Genomic DNA, 19,318 nt, shown 5'->3' with positions numbered 1-19,318 from the left:
AATGACTGCTAAATCTTAAAGGATTACCCCTCCCAGAGGTATTTGCATTTAAATTCATCTATTGTTTTTTCCCCAACAGAAATTTATTAGGACCTGGTGTACAAAAGGTATTGTGCTAGGTAGTATAGGGGATATAAAAAAGTGGCCCCTACCTTTTAAATGTGTATAATCTAATCTAATTGTGGAGTGCATCAGGAAAGTAGAAGGAGCAAGAAGAGAACTATCTCCATTGAGCTCTTACCACATGTGAGACACTGTGCTAGGCACTTTACATACATGGAATTTTTGCAACAACCCTTTGAGACAAGATTTTTGTCCACATTTTATAAATGTGGAAACGGAGGTTCAGAGAAGTTAAATGACTTTCCAAGATCACACAGTTAGTGACAGAGTTGGGATTCCAACTCTGGACCTTCTGGGTTTGACTCCAAAGACTGTTCTCTCCCCCTAATCAACACTGCCTCTCAAAAAGCTACGAGTGTGTGTGTGTGTGTGTGTGTGTGTGTGTGTGTAATTACAGTGCTAAGAGGTATCAAGTAAGTGTCACACTGTTGTTAGTTGCCATTGAGTCAGTTCCAACTCATGGTGACCTTATGTATAACAGAAAGAAATGTTGCCCAGTTCTGTGCCAACTTCACGATCATTAGTATGTTTGAATCCAATGTCATGTTAATGGTACAGAATATAATAGGAGAGGCAGTAGACCAATGGTTAAGAGCCTGGGTTTTAGAAATGACTGCCTAGATTTAAATCCTGGCTCTCCACTTAACTAGCTGTATAATCTTGGGCAAGTTACTTAACCTCCTTGTGCCTCAATGTCTCCGTCCGTAAAATGGGCATAAGACTCACACTGTTGCTGTAAAGATCAAATGAGTTAGTGTGTGTAAAGGATAGTGTCTGGTACCTAGTAAACAGTCAATGAATGGTGGCTATTATTAGAGGAAATCAGAGAAGGGAGAAATCATAACCAGCTGGGAATGAATCCGGAAAGGCTTTGTGGAGGAGGTTATATTAAAGAAAATGATAAAGAGTGATGGAGTGGGAAAAGGACATGACCAAAGATTAGTTGAGTGGGGAGGCTCAAGTTGTATAGGGCCATGAGTATATAGTAGATGAGGAGTGGCATGTGACAGTGGGAGGTGTTAGAAGACAGACCGAAAACAAAACAAAACTCGTTGCTGTCAAGTCGATCCCGACTCATGGCAACCCTACATGTTACAAACTAGAACTGCTCCATAGGGTTTTCTTGGCTTTCATCTTTCTACAGAAGCAGACAGCCAGGCCTTTCTTCTGTGGCACCTCTGGGTGGGTTTGAACCACCAACCTTTAAGTTAGCAGTCCAGGGCAAACCCTTTGCGCCACCTAGGGACTATCGAAAGACACACAGGGGTCAAAATGTGGAGGGCCTTGAATGACAAAATAAGAACGCTGGAGTAATGGGAGCCATTAGAGGTTTTTGAGGAAGAGGAAGAAAAAGCCTTGGGCAGCATTCAAGCCTGACAATTTTGCAGCTTTATCCTCGAATCCTACCAACTTCAGAAACCAATAACTCTCTGACGACAAAAGCTTCGAGGAAAAGGAAAAGCGGAGAGAAAGGGAGAGGCAGAAAACAGGGAATGAATAAAGGAAGATGGGAGGGACGGCAGAAAAAGTGCACCTGGGGTGAAGTGGTAGAAAGGTCTTCCCTAATTCCTTATTTCGGGGACCACTTAGCGACTGAATTCACAGTATAACCTATCTTCTCCCCATTTAAGATTTGAACTTTTCACCTCAGTTTAGGGCTTCATTTAACTTCGAGACTGTGCTTTTGGCCACTGAGGAGCAAGGGTAGGGCATTAGGACCCAGCGATTGTTGTAGTGAGAGGTTGTCTCTCTCAATTTTTCTCTAGAGCTCCCTCCTCTCCCTTTGTCATTCTAGCTGCCTGCAGCCTCCGCAGCGTTCTCCCGTTCTCCCTGTGCTGACTGCCTGCGCCTTAGACAGACAGGGTGCGCAAAGCAGAAGGGTTAGTTAGGACCTGCCTTGGTGACCCTATGGCATCCCCCAGAACCGTAACTATCGTGGCCCTCTCAATGGCCCTGGGACTATTTTTTGTTTTCATGGGGACTATCAAGTTAACCCCCAGGCTTAGCAAGGATGCCTACAGTGAGATGGTAAGTAAAGCTAATGGGTGATGAGAGGCGCACCCCCAAAGGCTTGCGAGCACCTCTCCCCTTCTTTCCTTCTCGTTCTGCGATCCCATTCCCTTAACCCTTACCCCCACCCCGGACCCCTCCCTTCTCCCCAACAACTTTGCCGCTTGCGGGAGCAGCTGGGCAAGAGCGATTGCATTTGTGGGCTATGCCGGGAGCAACTGTTCTGGAGCCACTGAATGCCAGTTGGGGGAGGGGCTGCCCAGCGAGGACCCCCTCCCCTTACCCTATCCCCGGTAAACCAGAGGGCTGAGACTTGTGTAGCACCTGTCATTGGCAAGAACCCTTCCCTCCTTCCAGCACACGCCCAAAGTCTGGGCAACCAGTCTGCGAGTCCGATTCCTTTCCTTGGAGCTAAGAGTTTAACAAGCTGGAGAGTTTATTTATGTTGGGGAAGAACAAAGGGGAAGGAGGGAAAAAGCTGGAAACTGGGCTACAAAACCCTGCAGTTTTTAGGGGCTGGCTAGGTATTCCTTATCCTTGCCCAGAGTTGATAGTATTTCTTTAGCCACCTGGGTATGTATCTGTATCCTTAAGACAAAGCAGTCTTGGCCCAAATAAAGGTCACTGAGTGCCTGCTTTTTCAAATCCATCTCTCAAGGGAGGGCTGGATTTTTTTTTTTTTTTTGGTTAATTTACAAAACCTGCAAAATCTGCCTTTTCTCTCCTACAAACTAGTCTGTAATCCCCACCTTGCCTCCTGTAGATGCCCAAGGCCAAACCCTCTGCAGGTTTTCCCCTCTGCAGAGTTGGAATCACCAAAGGTGACTGGCCAAAACATTTCCTCTGCAACCTGGGGGCTGGGCTGCTCGCCTCATTTGGGCGCGATGAGGACTTGCTCTTATGCTGTGGAGTACTAGGAGATGGCAAGGGATGTTTCCAGCACTTTCTGTCTCTCGCTTCGCCCCCTGTCACTTTGTCTCTTCTTTTCCCTGCCCCAGCTCAAGGGAACCTGCTTCTCACTGCCTTTGCCAGACTGCCAGTAATGGGAGGGAGCCCATAACTGGGCTCTCAAGGTCAAGAAGGAAAGGAGCTTAGGAGAGGAACAGAAGGAGAATAAGAGGCAAGAGGGACTCCTGTTAGGGCCCAGGCAGGGAGGAATAGCCCCACACATTGAGAGGAATAGATAGCTCTCCTGGAGCCCACTGTGGAGCCTTCCAGGGCCCCTCAACATGAGCTGCAAATGGGCAGAGACTGGCAAATTGTAGATGCTCAGAAAATTTTAGCAGGCAGCTCTGGCTTTTGTCTCAGGGTCTGAGCTGATGCTTTCTATGTTTCCCTCACCACAGGATCACCCCTGGGGTAGGGGTAGGGTGGCTGGGACTCATGGGCCCAGCTCTATCGCCAGTGGCAAATCCTAATGTGCTTTTCCTTCTCCACTCCCCTCCTCCCAGCATGTTTGACCAGATGGAATTGAAATCAGGTCAAAATGAGTATCCAAGACAGCCTGCACTGGGGAGGGCAGTGGAGGGTGGGGCAACAGAAGCTGCCGAAGTGTTTGAAGAGGGTGGGGGCAGAGAGACAAGGTGGAGGGGAAATGCCACTATATTTTTATCTTGGTGGTAGTAGTTGGATATTATAGACAGAATATAAACAAATTAATATGCTCTTGCTTTTCTTTACTTTTCATGTATACTTATGCTTATGCATTTGTGTGTGTGTGTGTGTGTGTGTGTGTGTGTGTGTGTGTGTGTGCACCATAGGTATTTTTTAGCTTTCCCTTTCCTTAGGGACAGAGTATCCTGCTTCAGTATACTCCCTGCTCCCCAGACCCTTCTCAACTGCTTTAGAGGCTCCCCAAGCTGCACCCTAAGGACAGTGTTAGGCTCTGCAGGTAATCCAACTAAGATGGAGTCACGGGGAAGCTTCCTAGCAGCTTGGCAGGAACTCACAAGAAGACTGGCTACAAATGGGTTTACAGTAGGCTTTTTCCTCAGGAGTGGAGCTATCTCTTATAGTCTCATGAAAGGCAGAAGAAACAAATATGAAGATTTCATATCATACAAAGGGACATATTTAAATAAATGTAATCTAATACATCAGTACAGAACCATTGTGTGTGTGTGTGTGTGTGTGTGTGTGTGTGTGTGTGCATGCTTCTGTGCTTCAGGGCATCTGGAGGGAATGGAAGGACTATATCTAACTGGAAAGGGAGACGTCACGGTGACGTAAGGCTTGAAGAGAATTTTCAGACTGCCCTTTTCCAGGATCCCCTCCTGCATTGTGCATTGGGCCACAGGCTGGAATTGGCCACACTGCATGGTCCCTGGGCTTGGTTCAGCTTTATTCTTGAATCCATAGGAAAGGGGGGAAATGCAGCTGTCGTACAAAGAAGGTGCTCAATATATATTTGTTGAATGGATGGGTGAATGAATGAGTCATTTTAGCATTGTTTTGGCTGCTTACCACCCTTTAGATTTCTCTGGTTGGTTCTCGATTATGTAGTTCAGGAGCTTTTTTTTTTTCTTCTAGAAGGTGGCCACAGACCTTCAGAACCCTAACCCTAGATCAGCTTGGATGATTATCTGGGACTTTCTGTCTTCATTTAGGACTGATTACTCTGCATTGATGGGGTTAGTCATGTATTGACTGCAGTGGCTTTTCTTATAAGATGTCAAAGTGTTACTGCTGTTGTTGTTTTAAGATTAGTTTTTCTTTAAAACATCTCTGTGAGGTAGATTTATTTGATTAGTTATTCTTATTTTACTGATGGATAAACTGAAACAGAGCAAGTTTAATGACTTACCCAAGATCATAGGGTAAGCTCTTGTTGGGGCAGAGTTAGAAACCAAGTCCATGATTCAGTATTCACAGTAGAGGGATAATTAATGGTTTCAACTGTTTTTTCTGGATGGCAGAACCCACAATTGATACTTGAAAATATCTGGAACATTCTTGCTCCTTTTCTGTACCAGTTCAACTACACCAATCCATATTTTGAGGGTTTTGTTTTACTTTGAAACTGATTTTTCAAATTTAGATTTTTTTTTCCTTGCTTTTCTGACTTTTTTTTTTTCTTGTTCTAGAAACAATAGTGTTATGCTTAGATGTGATCTCCTCTATGGAGAATTGCTGCTGAAAACCAACCAGCTAAATGACTACGTATTTCTTTCCTGTCTCTAGTGGGGAAGCCAGGAAAATGTAGTAGAAAGAGCACAGGCTTTGGAGTCATATATCCTTGTGTTTGAGTCCTGGCACTCTTGGTGTCTCAGTTTCCTTATCTGTAAAATGGGGATAATAATACATACCTCAGATGGTTGTTGTGACTATTAACTGAGATAACATATGAAAGCATCTGGTACAGTGTTTGCATACAGTGAGTGTTCAAGAAATGCTTTTGGTGAGGTGATGATGATAATTGATTCTGTTTTATGTGATGGTTTCCTGCCTAATTTGAATGTATAGTTAAAGGGAATGAAATCAGGCATTTAGAAGAGCAAGATGCTATTCTCATGAACCCTGGTGAACAGAATTTTTTGCAATCAGCTAATATTGAAGAATTCTCACTTGCTGCTATGGAATTAGCCCAGTGGATCCTGTGCAGAACCTCCAGAAGCATCTCTGGATAGCCTATTTGGCATATGTTGTCCCATATCTCCTCCAGATCTGAAGTGTCATTATAGAGTACAGTACTCTAAATCCCATGTGAATTCACCATGACAAACCACTCCCTTAGCTAAACGTCATTATGAATTTACTTGAAATTGGGAGACAGCGCTTACAAGTGCTGCTAAGTAGTTTTCTTTGTAGTGACTGGGAACATATGAATGGCTGACTTTAAATTTGGTATTCATACTCTTTGTAGCAGTGGTTTCATCCTGTATGTACAGGGGGTCACATATGAAATGGTAAGAAAACACCAAAATCCTGTCACAATGATTTTGGCCCTAAGGACAACTGGAAAAGTCTCTGCTTCTTTCCATCTCCTCATGGCACATAGTAAAGGTTTGTTGATTTGATTGATCTGTTTACCTGTAGTTAAATGCCCTCCTGTTTGTGTAACCATGGGAAACACCCCTGATATGTTTGGGCAATTTATTTAATGTTTATAGGTAATCTTTCTTGCTTCCGATCACTGATACTTATTGCTTTCCAACTGGGTAATAAGACGGTAATTCACTGATGCTTAGAACTGCTTGCTCTCTGAGGTGGAACAGTATGGTTATCCCGTCAGAAAGGAAACTGAGACCTTGAGATGTGAAGTGATTTTGCTTGTTTCACACGGTTAGCCATCACAAGTGAAACTATACATTGGGGTTTATGCCAGAGAGCCTGTGGTCTCTCAGTTTGGCCAAAAACTGTTTCAGAGCAACCTTTGATTGACAGTAGAAGTCAGACTCTTCTGCCCTAGGATGCAGTCTGGGAAAGAGCCACTTCAGTTAGTAAAACCAGGCTTGCCAACTTCCTCTTCAGGTGGGCATTATATGTTAGTGAAAAGCAGAATTACTTAAAAGATGTCTATCATTCACATAAATATTTGGCAATTAAATATTCTGTGGCTTCTATTCCATTAAAAAAAAGGATCTATGATTGACATGCAGTTTTTTTTTTCCTACGGAGATTCAGGAAAATCACACTTGAGTCAGTAAATTTTGCAGCACTTATGTAGATTTTATGGTCAAAGATAGCAACTAGGCTGAGTTTTTTTAGTCCAAGTATGCTTTTGTCAGTGCCCTATTCTGCTTTTATTTTTTATATCTATAGATTTTAATGAAGTATAAGCACACATATTAAAACGTGCACATAACATAAGTGTATAGCTCAATGAATTTTCAGAGTATTCCCATGTAACCAGCACCTATATCAAGAAACAGAACATGACCAGCACCCCAGAAATCTGTCTCATCACCCGCAAGGGTAATTACTATCCTGACTTCTAATATCATAGGTTAGTTTTGCCCATTTGTGAACTTTACATAAGTGGAATTATACAGTATATTAGCCAAATTATTTTTTCTCTTACCCACTTGATGTATGTGAGCTAGCGGACATAATGGACCTGACTATTTGCCCTCTGTTCCCATTTTGTCCTGTTAGTGGCTTGGGTTAGTTATTAATTGTAACTGAAGGTGAATATCATTATATGGTTTTGAGCTGTTTATGTTTAATGTCATTGATATGATATCATGGACCCTGGAATGTTGTGAAGAATAAATAACAAAAAGAAAAAAGGTATGACTGAAGAAAGGCTCCATAAGCTTTTGACTCATGTCTGAATCACGTCTCATACCACAAGAATGGACCTGCTGGATTCATTACTATTATCATTAAAATAATTACTGTGGCTTTCAAACCTATGGATTTATAATCATGTGGTTCATTAATGATAAAATGTTTGTGTGACCCTCGATTCATGATATGTCACTATGCTTCTTTGATTCTCCAAAATGTGCTTTTAATTCATACAAAGAGAAACTGAGGTAATAAGCTATTAGTAACTTTCTCCAAGCAATGTAGGGGCAAAACTAAAATTGGCATTTAGCTTATTTTAAGAGTCCCAGTCCAAGAATACAGCTGGATGATTGCCTTTTGTTGAAGGGGTTTGGAACATTTGGCTGAACCCTTGTCTTTCCTGCTTCCTTCCCCTATAAGGAAACTATGGCACAGGGTCTGGATCATTGCGATGGAGAGGAAGCAGACTTAACAATGTGAAATGCAAGAGCCTTTTGGGAGTGAGTCAGTCAACTCTCTTTACTCTTATGATCAGTACAATCATGGTCTTTAGAGACTAGTTGCTATAGTCTCAAGATATGTGTCAGAATTGGAATGGCCTAGACCAAGCTTGGAGCCCTGGTTGCACAGTGGTTAAGAGCTCGATTGCTAACCAAAAGGTCAGCAGTTCGAATCCATCAGCTGCTACTTGGAAATCCTATGGGGCAGTTCTGCTCTGTCCTACAGGGTTGCTATGAGTTGGAATTGACTTGACAGTAACAGTTTGGTTTTTCTGGTTTTAGACCAAGCTTAATGATGGGGTTTGGCAACAGTAGGATTCTTTTGATGTCCCCGTTCTACTCCAAAGAGGAAAAAAATTAAAGGGTTTCCTATAATGTCAAGAGCCATCTAAGCTTAGCCCCATCTCTAACAAACTAAATATTCCCTGTCTGGAATCCTGGATAATAGATGTTATCTGTACCTACTGAGCTTTGAACCAAAGATTTGATGAAATGGCTTATCCACGTGCCGTTTCCTCTTGAGAAAAGGAGGAAAGAAAGAGGCTACAGCTGTATAAAAATATCCACAGCTGCAGTTTTAGAGGTTAGCTAAACAACTGAGAACAAGTAATATGCAGTTATACCAAATAGAAAAAAACACCACTGAAATCATAAGAACTTGATTTAATAAAGACCTAGAATTTGGCCTTAGCGCTACAGATTCCACTGTAGTATAGATAAGTATCTGTTCTTGAATGTTGAGTGGTTAAAACTCATTTGTTGCCTTCAAGTAGATTCTGACTCGTAGAGATGCTATAGGATAGGGCAGAACTGCCCCCACAGGGTTTCCAAGGCTGGAAATCTTTATGGAAGCAGACTGCCACATCTTTCCCCTGCGGAGCGCCTGGTGGGTTCAAACCACCAACCTTTTGGCTGGCAGCCGAGCACTTAACCCACTGCACCACCAGGGCTCCTCGGTTGGTGGTTAGCCCTAGCCAAAAAAAAAAAAAAAAAAGGAGCATTTCCAGAAGCAAATCAGCCAGCATCTGGAAATCTTGGCTCAGAAATGACTGCTAGAAACTCATCTTGCCTCCTGTGTTCATTATGTCAGAAGCTTACACTTAAGTATTTAGGAATTGCCTCATGGGAAGGTTTGTGTTGTTAATTAGAAATGGTCCTTACTTAAAAGTATTAAGGAAGTCTCCTGGGTCTAGATAACTTTCCCTAATGCCCCACCCCACCCCGTCCCGCTAGCATCGCCAGTGTGCGGGGCGGGGGGGATGGGGGGACGGGGAGGGGGGGAGCTGGCAGATGGTCTCTAGGTTAATAATGAGAGGAAAGGGGCAGGTTTCTTTCCGTCACCAGGTTTCCTAACCCTCAGCTCAGCTTTGCATGAGTTTGGTTCAGTTCAGCCTCAGGGCTACACTCCACCTATTGGTCAACATTTCTCCAAATTTCACTCTGAAAATCCATAGTTTTACCCTAAAATGGGAAGAGGGAGGAAGAATGACTAACGCTTTGTATTTCTTATGTGCTCAGGAACAGAGTAGGGATTAAGGAGAGGTGAAGTTTTAAATTAAGTGGAGATCTGACAGGGCAGAGATTAGAGAGACGCAGGAGAGGAGAGGGAGGTGGGGTCGTGCAAGTGTGGGGGCAGATCCTGCCTTTATTTAAAATTTTGATATTTTGTTCATCCGGGATATTATTTATGATTAATGAGTTTTTTGGCATTCCCTTAAATTTTGCACCCAAGGCAAGTAGCCTCACTCATCTCAACCAAGTCCCTGCCCTTCTCAGGAAACTGAGTCTCGGTTTAAATAATTTGCCAATGGACGCCCAACTGTAAAGTGGTAGAGCTGGGATTTGAAATCAAGTCTGTTTGAATCTAAAACCTATGCTTTTTTCACTAGAACATCAGTCTTTTAACAGTCATCAGAGAGGATTATTTTGTGCCACTCATGATAATTAATCCATGAAATAAAGGTGCATTCACTTGTCCAGAAGTGAGAAAAAAAATGACTTAACATTTGTTCCAAATCTAGAGTGTGTAGAACTCTATTCTAAGTGCTAGATGCTCTGGGAGGGCGAGTTGGCTTTCTGCCTGATTCTTATAATACTTGTCTTGCATATGGTGCTTTTGACTACTCCCTTCTTGAAACTCTTCTTAGCCTCCATGGCCCCATCTCTTCTGGTTTTCCTCCTACTTTCTTCTGTCTGCTTTGTGGATTCCTTTTCCTCTCTTCATTGCTTAAATGTTCTGTCACACATTTTTTCTCACTGTACTACTCTCCCTGGGCAATCTTGTCCACTCTCGTATTGTATACTGATGACTATACAGTCTGTATCTTTAGCCCATATCCCTCTTACTAAGCTGCCTACCAGACATCTCAATTTAGATGTCTCGTAGACACTTCAACTCAAAAAAACCCAAATTAAATTTCTTATTCCCCTTTGCTCCCTGCCCTTCAACCTCTGCTGATTCCCAAACTTGGAGAATGGTAACAGCTATCTGCTCAGGCACCTAAACTAGAGACCTGAGAGAATCTTTCTTGACTCCTTCCTTCCCCTCAGTGTCTACATCCAACAAAATGCCAAGTTCTATTGATTTGGCGTTCAAAGTATCCTTAACTCTGTCCCCTTCCCTTCATCCTCACTGTGATTACTCTAGTCCAGGTCTCTCACCTGGTCTCCTTGCTTCTAGGCATGCCTCTCCCAATCCATCCTCCACACTATTTCCAGAGGAAACTTCCTAAAAAGCAAATTGATTATATTGCTTTCCTTGCTTAGAAGATAAAGTCCAGCTTGATAGCACAGTATACCTAGTTGTCTGTAATCTGATTCATAGCTACCTCTCCTATCTGATTTCTCATCCTTCCCAACCTATGCTGAACTGTGGCAGTGTTGTCAATACACCAGTCTATTTCGTGCTTCAGGACCTTCGCTCATCCAGCTGCTTATACTTGCAATGTGCTTCCCTCCCTTATTGATCTTGCAAACACCCGTAATCTTTTCAGATTTCACTCTAGATTTTCTCAGCCTTCATCTAGGGAGATTTGACCATACTCCCTCTGGTGTGCCTCTGCTGTACCCACTACATAATTTTATCTAGCACCCATAACACTTATTTTGCACTTATGTATTTAATATTGGTTCTTTCCCTTATAAACTTCAAGCTTCAGGAAGGCAGGGCCTTTGACCAACTGATATCTGTATCCAGAGCACCTAGTACAATGCCTACCATTGAATGAATGAATGGATACATAATGAAAACAAAGCAGTGAACAACCCAATGAGACTTGTTAAAATCTCATCAGTTTGCTTCAAAATGAGGATCAGGCCAATCTGAAACAGTGAAAAATATGATTTATCTGTTACTCTAAATGCCATATAATTCTTTTACTTTGTAATATATCCAGTAACTTGCACCTTTATCCTATGATGTCTCCCTTTGGACTACCATTAGACCTTGTGCATACCTCTATTATATAACACTAAACATGCTTCTTGACCCTGTCTTATTCATCTCTGTATCTCCAATGCATAACACATAGTCGGCGTTCAATAAATTTTTCTTGAATTAAAATTAATGAACTTGAACTAGACTAACCGGGGTAGTGTCTTGTAGAGGTCTGGGGGTTTACCTTAATGAACATGAGAATGATTTTGTCTTACTATAGTTAAAAAAAAATATAAGGGGCTAACATTTGCTATGAGTTGGAATCGACTCGACAGCAATGGGTACAATGGGTATAACATTTGCATACATTTTTGTATTTGCTTATCAAACACTTAAAAATTGTTTTTTATAGATTCCACAAATGTAAACTTCAGCTCAGCTCTTGTCTGAATTATCACAAATTCCAAATTAGGGATGTCCAAATTAGTGAGGCTTTATGTACTGTGCCTGGCCTGTTTCAATTTGGCTGGTATTCATATGCACCCAGGTTTGGACAAGGCAGGCACTGGAAAATGTGATAATTAGAAACAAATTTTAAACTATGCAAATTCTCTGCCTTACCCCTTTGGTGTTGTTACTAAGGCTTAAGTCACAGGGATCTCAGGAGATTGCTTGCTTTTATCTTATTTTAGTTACAAGGCTTTTTTATTTAGGGGGCACAGTAAAGAAATGTGAACACCCTTGGCTGATGTGGAAGGGGAATGATGGGGAAGAAGGATATTGATTGTGTTTTCTTCATTCTAATGTTCAAATCATGGTTAATGCAGTGATTGTCTTATGGCATTCCCACTCTAGAAACGTGCTTACAAGAGCTATGTGCGAGCCCTTCCTCTGCTGAAGAAAATGGGGATCAATTCCATTCTTCTCCGCAAAAGCATTGGAGTTCTTGAGGTGGCCTGCGGCATCGTCATGACCCTTGTGCCCGGGCGTCCCAAAGATGTGGCCAACTTTTTCCTACTCTTGCTGGTGTTAGCTGTGCTCTTCTTCCACCAGCTGGTGGGTGATCCTCTAAAACGCTATGCTCATGCCCTGGTGTTTGGAATCCTGCTCACCTGCCGCCTGCTGATTGCCCGCAAGCCTGAAGACCGGTCTTCTGAGAAAAAGCCCTTGCCGGGGAATGCTGAGGAGCAGCCCTCCTTATATGAGAAGGCTCCTCAGGGCAAAATGAAGGTGTCATAGGAAAATGGAAGTGCAAAAAATGGACCTTCCAGGCAGTTGCCTCCATGACACCCAGGAAGATGTCAGTGTGTGTTTCTCATTTGATTTATCTATCTTGGGGGAAAGGGAAAAATATAATCTGCAAGTTAATGACCCTATTGGCTTGTGTACATCTATACCATAAAATGACCTCCCCCACATAGACATATGTGCACCACTTTTAATCACTCTGGGGCAACTCTCACATCTTGCTGCATGTAAATGTGTAACCGTTACTACTGAAGTGTATTTGTGAGATGGACTCCAGCAAGCATGTGACTGTAAGATGATGTGTGGGAATGTGTATTTAACTACTGTGTGTGTACACACGCACGTGTGGATGAGAAGGCACTGGTCTTAAACTAATCCTGCACAGGTATCCTTCCCTTTATAGAATGATTCCAGCAAAGGCAGAATAAAATAAGCCTCCTACAAAGAGAACCCTATTTACTTCTGGTGCAAAATAAGTGATGTATTCCTATGGAGGGAAAATCCCTCAATAGATAATGCTGAAAACTTAAACTCACCACTTTAGGAAAAAGTTCCCTCAATTTGAGACAATGAGTTATATGTAAAATTAATCAGGCTCTACATCACGTGATTTAAATTTTAAATGCCCCATATTAAGTTTAATTAAAACAAGGGATACATGCAGTCAATAGATACTCTAATTCTTTTCGTGATAAAATAAGAAGTTTCACCTTGCCTTTGTCCAAGCCCAAGCTACTAAGCCCCTTTACTTAAAGTTTGAAACTGAAGCAGTAAACTTGTCACCATACATCTTTTTCAGATGTTCTGAAGCCAAAAGCTGCCTCACTTCCACTATTCTCAGCAGCTAACCAGGATTTGACAGCTGCTCCCCTTTGCGGTTGAGGGAGCAGGGATTAAGTCCTGTTAGAAGTCTGTGAATCTCAAACCCTTGCTGTTCTCTTGAATCATCTGAAATTTGATAGAGGAGCTATGTTCAGTGTTTCCCTGCCAAACAGATTCACTATTATTGATTCTTCACTGACTCTTCGCTAGTGTAAGCAGAATTCCAAATCACCCCCAGGGTTTTCTTCTCTACACCTCTTTATCATTCCGGTGGGTGGAGTTCTGCTGGGGGAAGGACATTTGATAAGGGTTAGTTGGATTGAGCAGTATGAATATTTGCTTTCTTCATTACATACTGCTGCTTCACCTTGTTAGATGTGCTTTGATGGTTTCAATATTATTGTGCCAGGGATGGGGAAAGGGGTGGGGGTGTGTGTGTGGGGAGAGTACGAATTATTGTATTTTCTTCAATGTCATTGTTCTCAGTAATTGATACCTCTCTGTTTTATTTCTCTCATTCTTTCAAAATAAAAATTTTTGAAATTTGGAGGAAAGTGTCTGGACAAATACTGAATATCTGGAAAGAAAGGGTCATATCAAGGGATTCAGGCTGTCTCTCTCTCTTTAAGTCTGGGTGAGGGAGGAAAAGAGAAGGGAAAAATAATCACCTAACATGCTAATGAGGTTAGCAACTTTTTAATCTTATTTAAATTTCCCACGCTTCTGTGATGTCATTACATAAGACAGAAAAGCCATAGATTTGGGATCTCAATGCAATTTCTAGGTTTGAGGAGTTCTGTTTCATTAGGTGACTGACGCCAAGGGAAGGTGACTGACGCCAAGGGAAGGTAGAGAAATAATTTCAGAAAAAAATTGCAGGTACATTAAAGCGAACCACTGTCTCACGACATATGTGTCCTCAAAGTGGCACAAGTTACACTTGCACTGCCACAAACATCACATTAGATAAGTTATTTCACCACTCAGGGTCCCAGTTTCATCACTGACAAAAAAGGAGGGGGTTGAAACCTTAAAATCCTTTCTATTTGACATTTCTTTGAATCTATGACATGATTAAACTGTGGAAAACGACTCTAGAGAAAGTTTGTTTTACTAGATGACGAAGAACAGCTATTGTTGAAATATTTGTAGGGTCAACATTGTCTCAATTTTCATGCATGATTAAGAGTATAGGAAAGTACTCTGAAAACCATGTAAATGTGAGATTTGCTAAACAATCATTTCTTCCTTAGGCTTTTTCAAATACATCAGTTTAATCTTTGGTTTTTCATCTCGCCTGTTAAAAATCATCAAGACTCAAGGAAATTGAACCATAAGGTTTATGCCGAGCCGTCATTCTACATGCATACAGAGAGAAATTTTCGTTTCTAAAAACAAGTGGCTCAAAGTAGGCTAGTTACAATTGTTAAAAATAAACCTTTGAGTTAGCTCAGAACAATAATATTTGATTGTTTCATGATTTAATAAACAATTTGCAAATCGGAGGAGCACCAGTCTCCCCTGTATGTTGGATATGAAGAAAAAGAACGTTCAGAGGATTGGAGATTTCACAGAAGCTCAAATATATTTTTTCTTAATGAATACAAGCTTCCATAGTGACCAAGTACTTAATGGTTACTGATTTAACTTTAAGAAGTGCTGAGAACTTGGCCTTTTACCCATTTGTAGCTATGAGATCTTTCGAAATTCAAATCAAAGAAGGGCAGAGTCTTTATTAAATCACAAGGTAATGGGTTTGTTAATGACTACCCTTTTCTAGTCGGAAAAGACAAATTTACAATGCTACAGAGCAGTTTCTGGTGGGAAAAAAAAAGTCAAAACTCCTGCAGTTTGCGTCAGGCCTTTTTAACAGTTAATTTTTGGTTTCGTGGATAAGAGAAACCCCTTAAAATCAAAATACCCGTTGCCGTCAAGTTGATTCCGACTCATGGCGAACCTATAGGACACAGTAGAACTGCCCCATAGGGTTTCCAAGGAGCGGCTGGTGGATTTGAACTGCCAATCTTTTGGTTAGCCGACGAACTGTCAACCACCGCGCCACCGGGGCTCCAAAAATCAAAGATGTCTTATTCTTTTCTTTCACTCTCCCTAAGATTGCAAAATTCTCCTCTACAGTTTTGCCCACAGTTTATAGGCATGTTTTGGCCCTCACTAAATTTAGTAAAAGTCATTAAATTTCTATCTTTCCTCTCCGATTCCTACTCCAATAAGAGATTAAATTAGGGACCAAGTTTAGCCATTGTTGCTGTTTTAGCCGGTTTCTTTAGTGTCAGTTGATTCCTCAAGGTCAGGAATTTTTCTGTTCATTGCCTGCTGCTTGCAAGATGCCACAACATCTGACTTAAGACACATGTTTCTCGCAGACCTTGGAGGATATCCATACCCAACCTCGGTAAAAGGAGGGCAGACCCAACCATTCTTTTCCTCCCAATCATTATCTTCACATAGGGAAAGTAACTGCCTCAGAGGTCACAGACCCAGCTAGCAGAGCAGAAGCAGACTTCATTGTGAAGTTTGCAGTTTCATATTTTCCTACAGCTTCAAAATCCTGACATTAGGGGTCAATCTGGGCAAAATGATTACTATAATTTATCATGTTAATTTTAAGAATCAAGACACTAACAGCTCCGTTTTACGACAATGCGAGCAACAGAAGAACAGCGGAAACGCCAGCCAATCAGCTAACTCCAGCTACAACGGCCCACGAGCCGCGAGCCCGCAGGCTGGGGCGGGTGGAGCCAGTCGCATTCAGTAATCGGGTCTACGACAGCATTCGCGCGCGCGCGCCGCCCCGCGCCAAAGAGCGGAAACCCAACCAATCAGGCTTCAGTAGAGCGCGCCCCTCCGCCTTGTCGCCGCCTGTGTTTGTCAGAAGGCGCATGCGCGGGGTGGGGCACGCGTATTTGAACTGGTGTGGCGGCTTCAGGGCAGCGGACACTGTGGGGCAAAAGAGAGTGCCAGGTGAGGTACTTTGAAACACCGCGTGAAATTGCAGCCCCGAGAGCAAAGGGGATCTCCTAATTTCTGCTAACGGGACTACCCTGAAAGGTGTCGCTGAGGTCGGTTTCTCCCCCAGCCCAGGAATCTGCTCAGTGGGCCAGTGGTTGTGGCCAAGTTCGCCCCCCGCTGGGGCAGGCCGTGAAATGGATACTTGAGAAGCAATGGGACGTTCGGAGGGATGGGGTCAGAAGCTGCTCGCCAGCTCTTCTTGCCATACCTGTTGCGGATGGTTCGATTCAGACTCATAGCGACCCTGCAGGATAGAGTAGAACTGCCCAATAGGATTTCCAAGGAGCTGCTGGTGGATTCGAACTGCCGAGCTTTTGGTTAGCAGCCGAGCTCTTAACCACTGCGCCACCAGGGCTCCCTTCTTGCCAAAATCAAAACATTAACTACACAGCTCAAACAAATAGAAACACCATAACAAAAAAAAAAAAAAAAAAAAAACCAGACCGTTGCGATCCAGTCGATCCCGACTCATAGCGACCCTTCTTGCCATAGGCCGCTAAAAAACAGCTTGGAACCTGGACCCTCCCACTGGGTTGGACATAACATTGCTCGCCTGCTGTGACCTCATCTGTTCTAAGGTGGGATTGGGTAAGTCTAATTCGACCATTCCCTTAATTTTTCCCATCGTAAGCCAAAACTTTAGAAGTCATTCTTGGTTCCTCTCTCTTTCCTTTTCCCTACATCCAGTTCTTTTATCACGTCCTGTCCAGTCTCCTTCCAGAACATATCTTGAATTCATTAATGTTCCACCTTTTCCACCGCTACACCTTAAGCCTAGTTCACACTACAGCCATCTCTCTTCTGGACTTCTGCAAGAGCCCTTTAATTGTCTGTTTCCACTCCTTGATCCCAACATTCTGTTTTTTACACAGCAGCTACAATCTTAAAACATAAATCAGATGGTATCCCTCCCCTTCCTAGCTCCTCCCCACCCCCTTCCCATGACACTTAAAATCCAAACTCCTTACTCTGGCTTGCAATTCCCAATATGATCTAGTCGGTGGCTACCTTTCCCACCACCCTTTACTTCTTTCCTGCCACTCCTCCCCACACTGGTGTTGCTGCTGTTTCTGTAACACGCAAAGCTCTTTCTTGTTTTAAGGTCGTAGCACACGGTGCTCTTCTCCATGAATACTCTTCCACCAGATTTTCACATGGTTGGTTCCTTCTTGGCATTCAGATCTCAGCTTAAAGGTCACCTCAGAGAGGCTTTCTCTGACCTCTTATTCCAAAGTAGCCCCTCCACCCCCACCCTATTTCTATCACATCACTGTGTTTTTTATATTCATTATTAGTTAATTTCCTTATTTATTTGCTTTCATGAGAATAGGGACCTTGAGTGTTTCAGTATTTCATGCCTGGTACTTAGAACTGTGCTTAGCATATAGTTGATGTTCAGTAATTATTATTATTTTATTTTATGTTTTATAGTCCAGCCTAATCTTTGATATTCAGTAATTATTTATTGAATAAGTGAATGAATAAATGGGTAATGTTTCTGTCTTGAAAATCCTTAGTTTGGCCACCTACTTGGCTTTTAAACTATGTAGTTTTAGCACTGCCAAAGTGGGATGCATAAAGATTAAAAGCAGAATCGAGGAGTGGAGAAAAATAGTAAGTGGAGAAAATAAGACTGAGTTCATGAGCTGGATTATTTTTAGGCTTACTTGTATGATAAAGCCATTTTAAAAGAATGAACTTGCTGTGTTGCCTGTACTCTTACTGTTTTTTTTTTTACCCACAAGGCCAGTTCAGTTGATGAATGTTACCTTAGAGAGTTGTTTCTCTCTACTTCTATTTAGGTCAAGGGCTTTCTGAGAAAGTTAACCTATAAATTTTGTTGCGTGGATTGTTGTCAATTTATTTGTGCCTGTTGAATGGTAGGTGCTATACTAAATGCTGGGAATACAGGCAGGTATGGTACCTGTCTTTGTGGAGAAAAAAGGGAATATTTGACTGATTAATGGTAACTTTATGCTTGTTTCTGTATAGAACATATGCAGTAATGTCAGCTCGAAAAAGAGTTAACTCACAGGCCCAAAGGAGGACTTCTCGAGGTAGTCTGTCAGACCAAATAAAAGAGAAGCCAAGCTACTCCGAGAGCTTCTTGAAACGTGGACAAAACAGTCCAGAGGAAGATTATGAACATGCAGAAGACACTTTCCAAATAGCACTGAGATACTTTGAGAAAGGTAACAGTGATTATATCCTTTATGAAAGTCTTATTTCTAAAAAATATTCTAGAATTTCAAGCTTTTAAAAGGTTTTTAAAAGAAAGCATATTTTTGTTCATTTATGCTTTTGTTTATTTAATAGGCGTTTATTGAGCACTTACTACATATCAATATTCTAGGTACTAGAGACACAACAGTAAAGCATGGTCCTAGTAGAGTGGTTCCCAAACTTCTCTGCCTGTTGGGATCACTCGAGAATCTTTAAAAGATACTGATACCTGGTATCCACTCCTAGACGTTCTGATTTTATTTGTATGGGATGCAACCTGGGCATTGGGATTTTTTATATGTCCCCTAGATGATTCCGATGTACAGCCAAGTTTGGGAACCACTGCCCTAGAATTGAAACAGCTTATAGTCTAAGCCAATGATTTTAGTTAGTAGTTAGCTTAAAGATTTTTTTTTTTTGGAATATTTTATTGTTTTCAGTGAAAGTTTACACAGCAAATTAGATTCCCATTCAACAATTCATACACAAACTGTTCTGTGACATTGGTTACAATCCCCATAATGTGTCAGCATTCTCACCATTTTCACCCCGCCTGCCCCGTTTTCATCCATCCCCGGGAGTGGGTTCAGTTCCAGGTTAAAAAGGTATCTTAGGGCGATGGTCTCAGGGGTTTCTCTAGTCTCTATTAGTCTGGTAAGTCTGGTCTTTTTTTTTTTATTGTACTTCAGGTGAAGGCTTACAGAACAAATAGTTTCTCATGAAACAGTAGTACACATATTGTTTTATGACATTGGTT

The 19,318-nt window shown here is 42.0% G+C and overlaps 2 protein-coding genes across 2 annotated transcripts in view; both read left to right on the top strand.

Moving 5' to 3' along the window:
• The first annotated feature begins 2,031 nt into the window (after positions 1 to 2,031).
• TMEM35A (transmembrane protein 35A) lies at positions 2,032 to 12,477 on the top strand. Its single transcript, XM_004377534.1, has 2 exons — positions 2,032 to 2,151; positions 12,094 to 12,477. The coding sequence occupies exons 1-2, from the start codon at positions 2,032 to 2,034 to the stop codon at positions 12,475 to 12,477; spliced, it is 504 nt and encodes a 167-aa protein (XP_004377591.1).
• Positions 12,478 to 16,861: 4,384 nt separating this feature from the next.
• The window catches only part of CENPI (centromere protein I), an 80,115-nt gene continuing 77,658 nt past the window's right edge, over positions 16,862 to 19,318 (top strand). The window contains exons 1-2 of the mRNA XM_023732380.1: positions 16,862 to 16,926; positions 18,331 to 18,530. Of these exons, the coding sequence (XP_023588148.1) occupies positions 18,344 to 18,530 (187 nt within the window). The 5' untranslated portion in view covers positions 16,862 to 16,926; positions 18,331 to 18,343. The remainder of the gene's footprint in view (positions 16,927 to 18,330; positions 18,531 to 19,318) is intronic.

Source organism: Trichechus manatus, unplaced genomic scaffold (genome assembly GCF_000243295.1).
Source record: "Trichechus manatus latirostris isolate Lorelei unplaced genomic scaffold, TriManLat1.0 scaffold00051, whole genome shotgun sequence".
NCBI lineage: Eukaryota > Metazoa > Chordata > Mammalia > Sirenia > Trichechidae > Trichechus > Trichechus manatus.
Note: the sequence above shows the minus strand (reverse complement) of the source record. Positions and strands in the feature narration are given on the sequence as shown.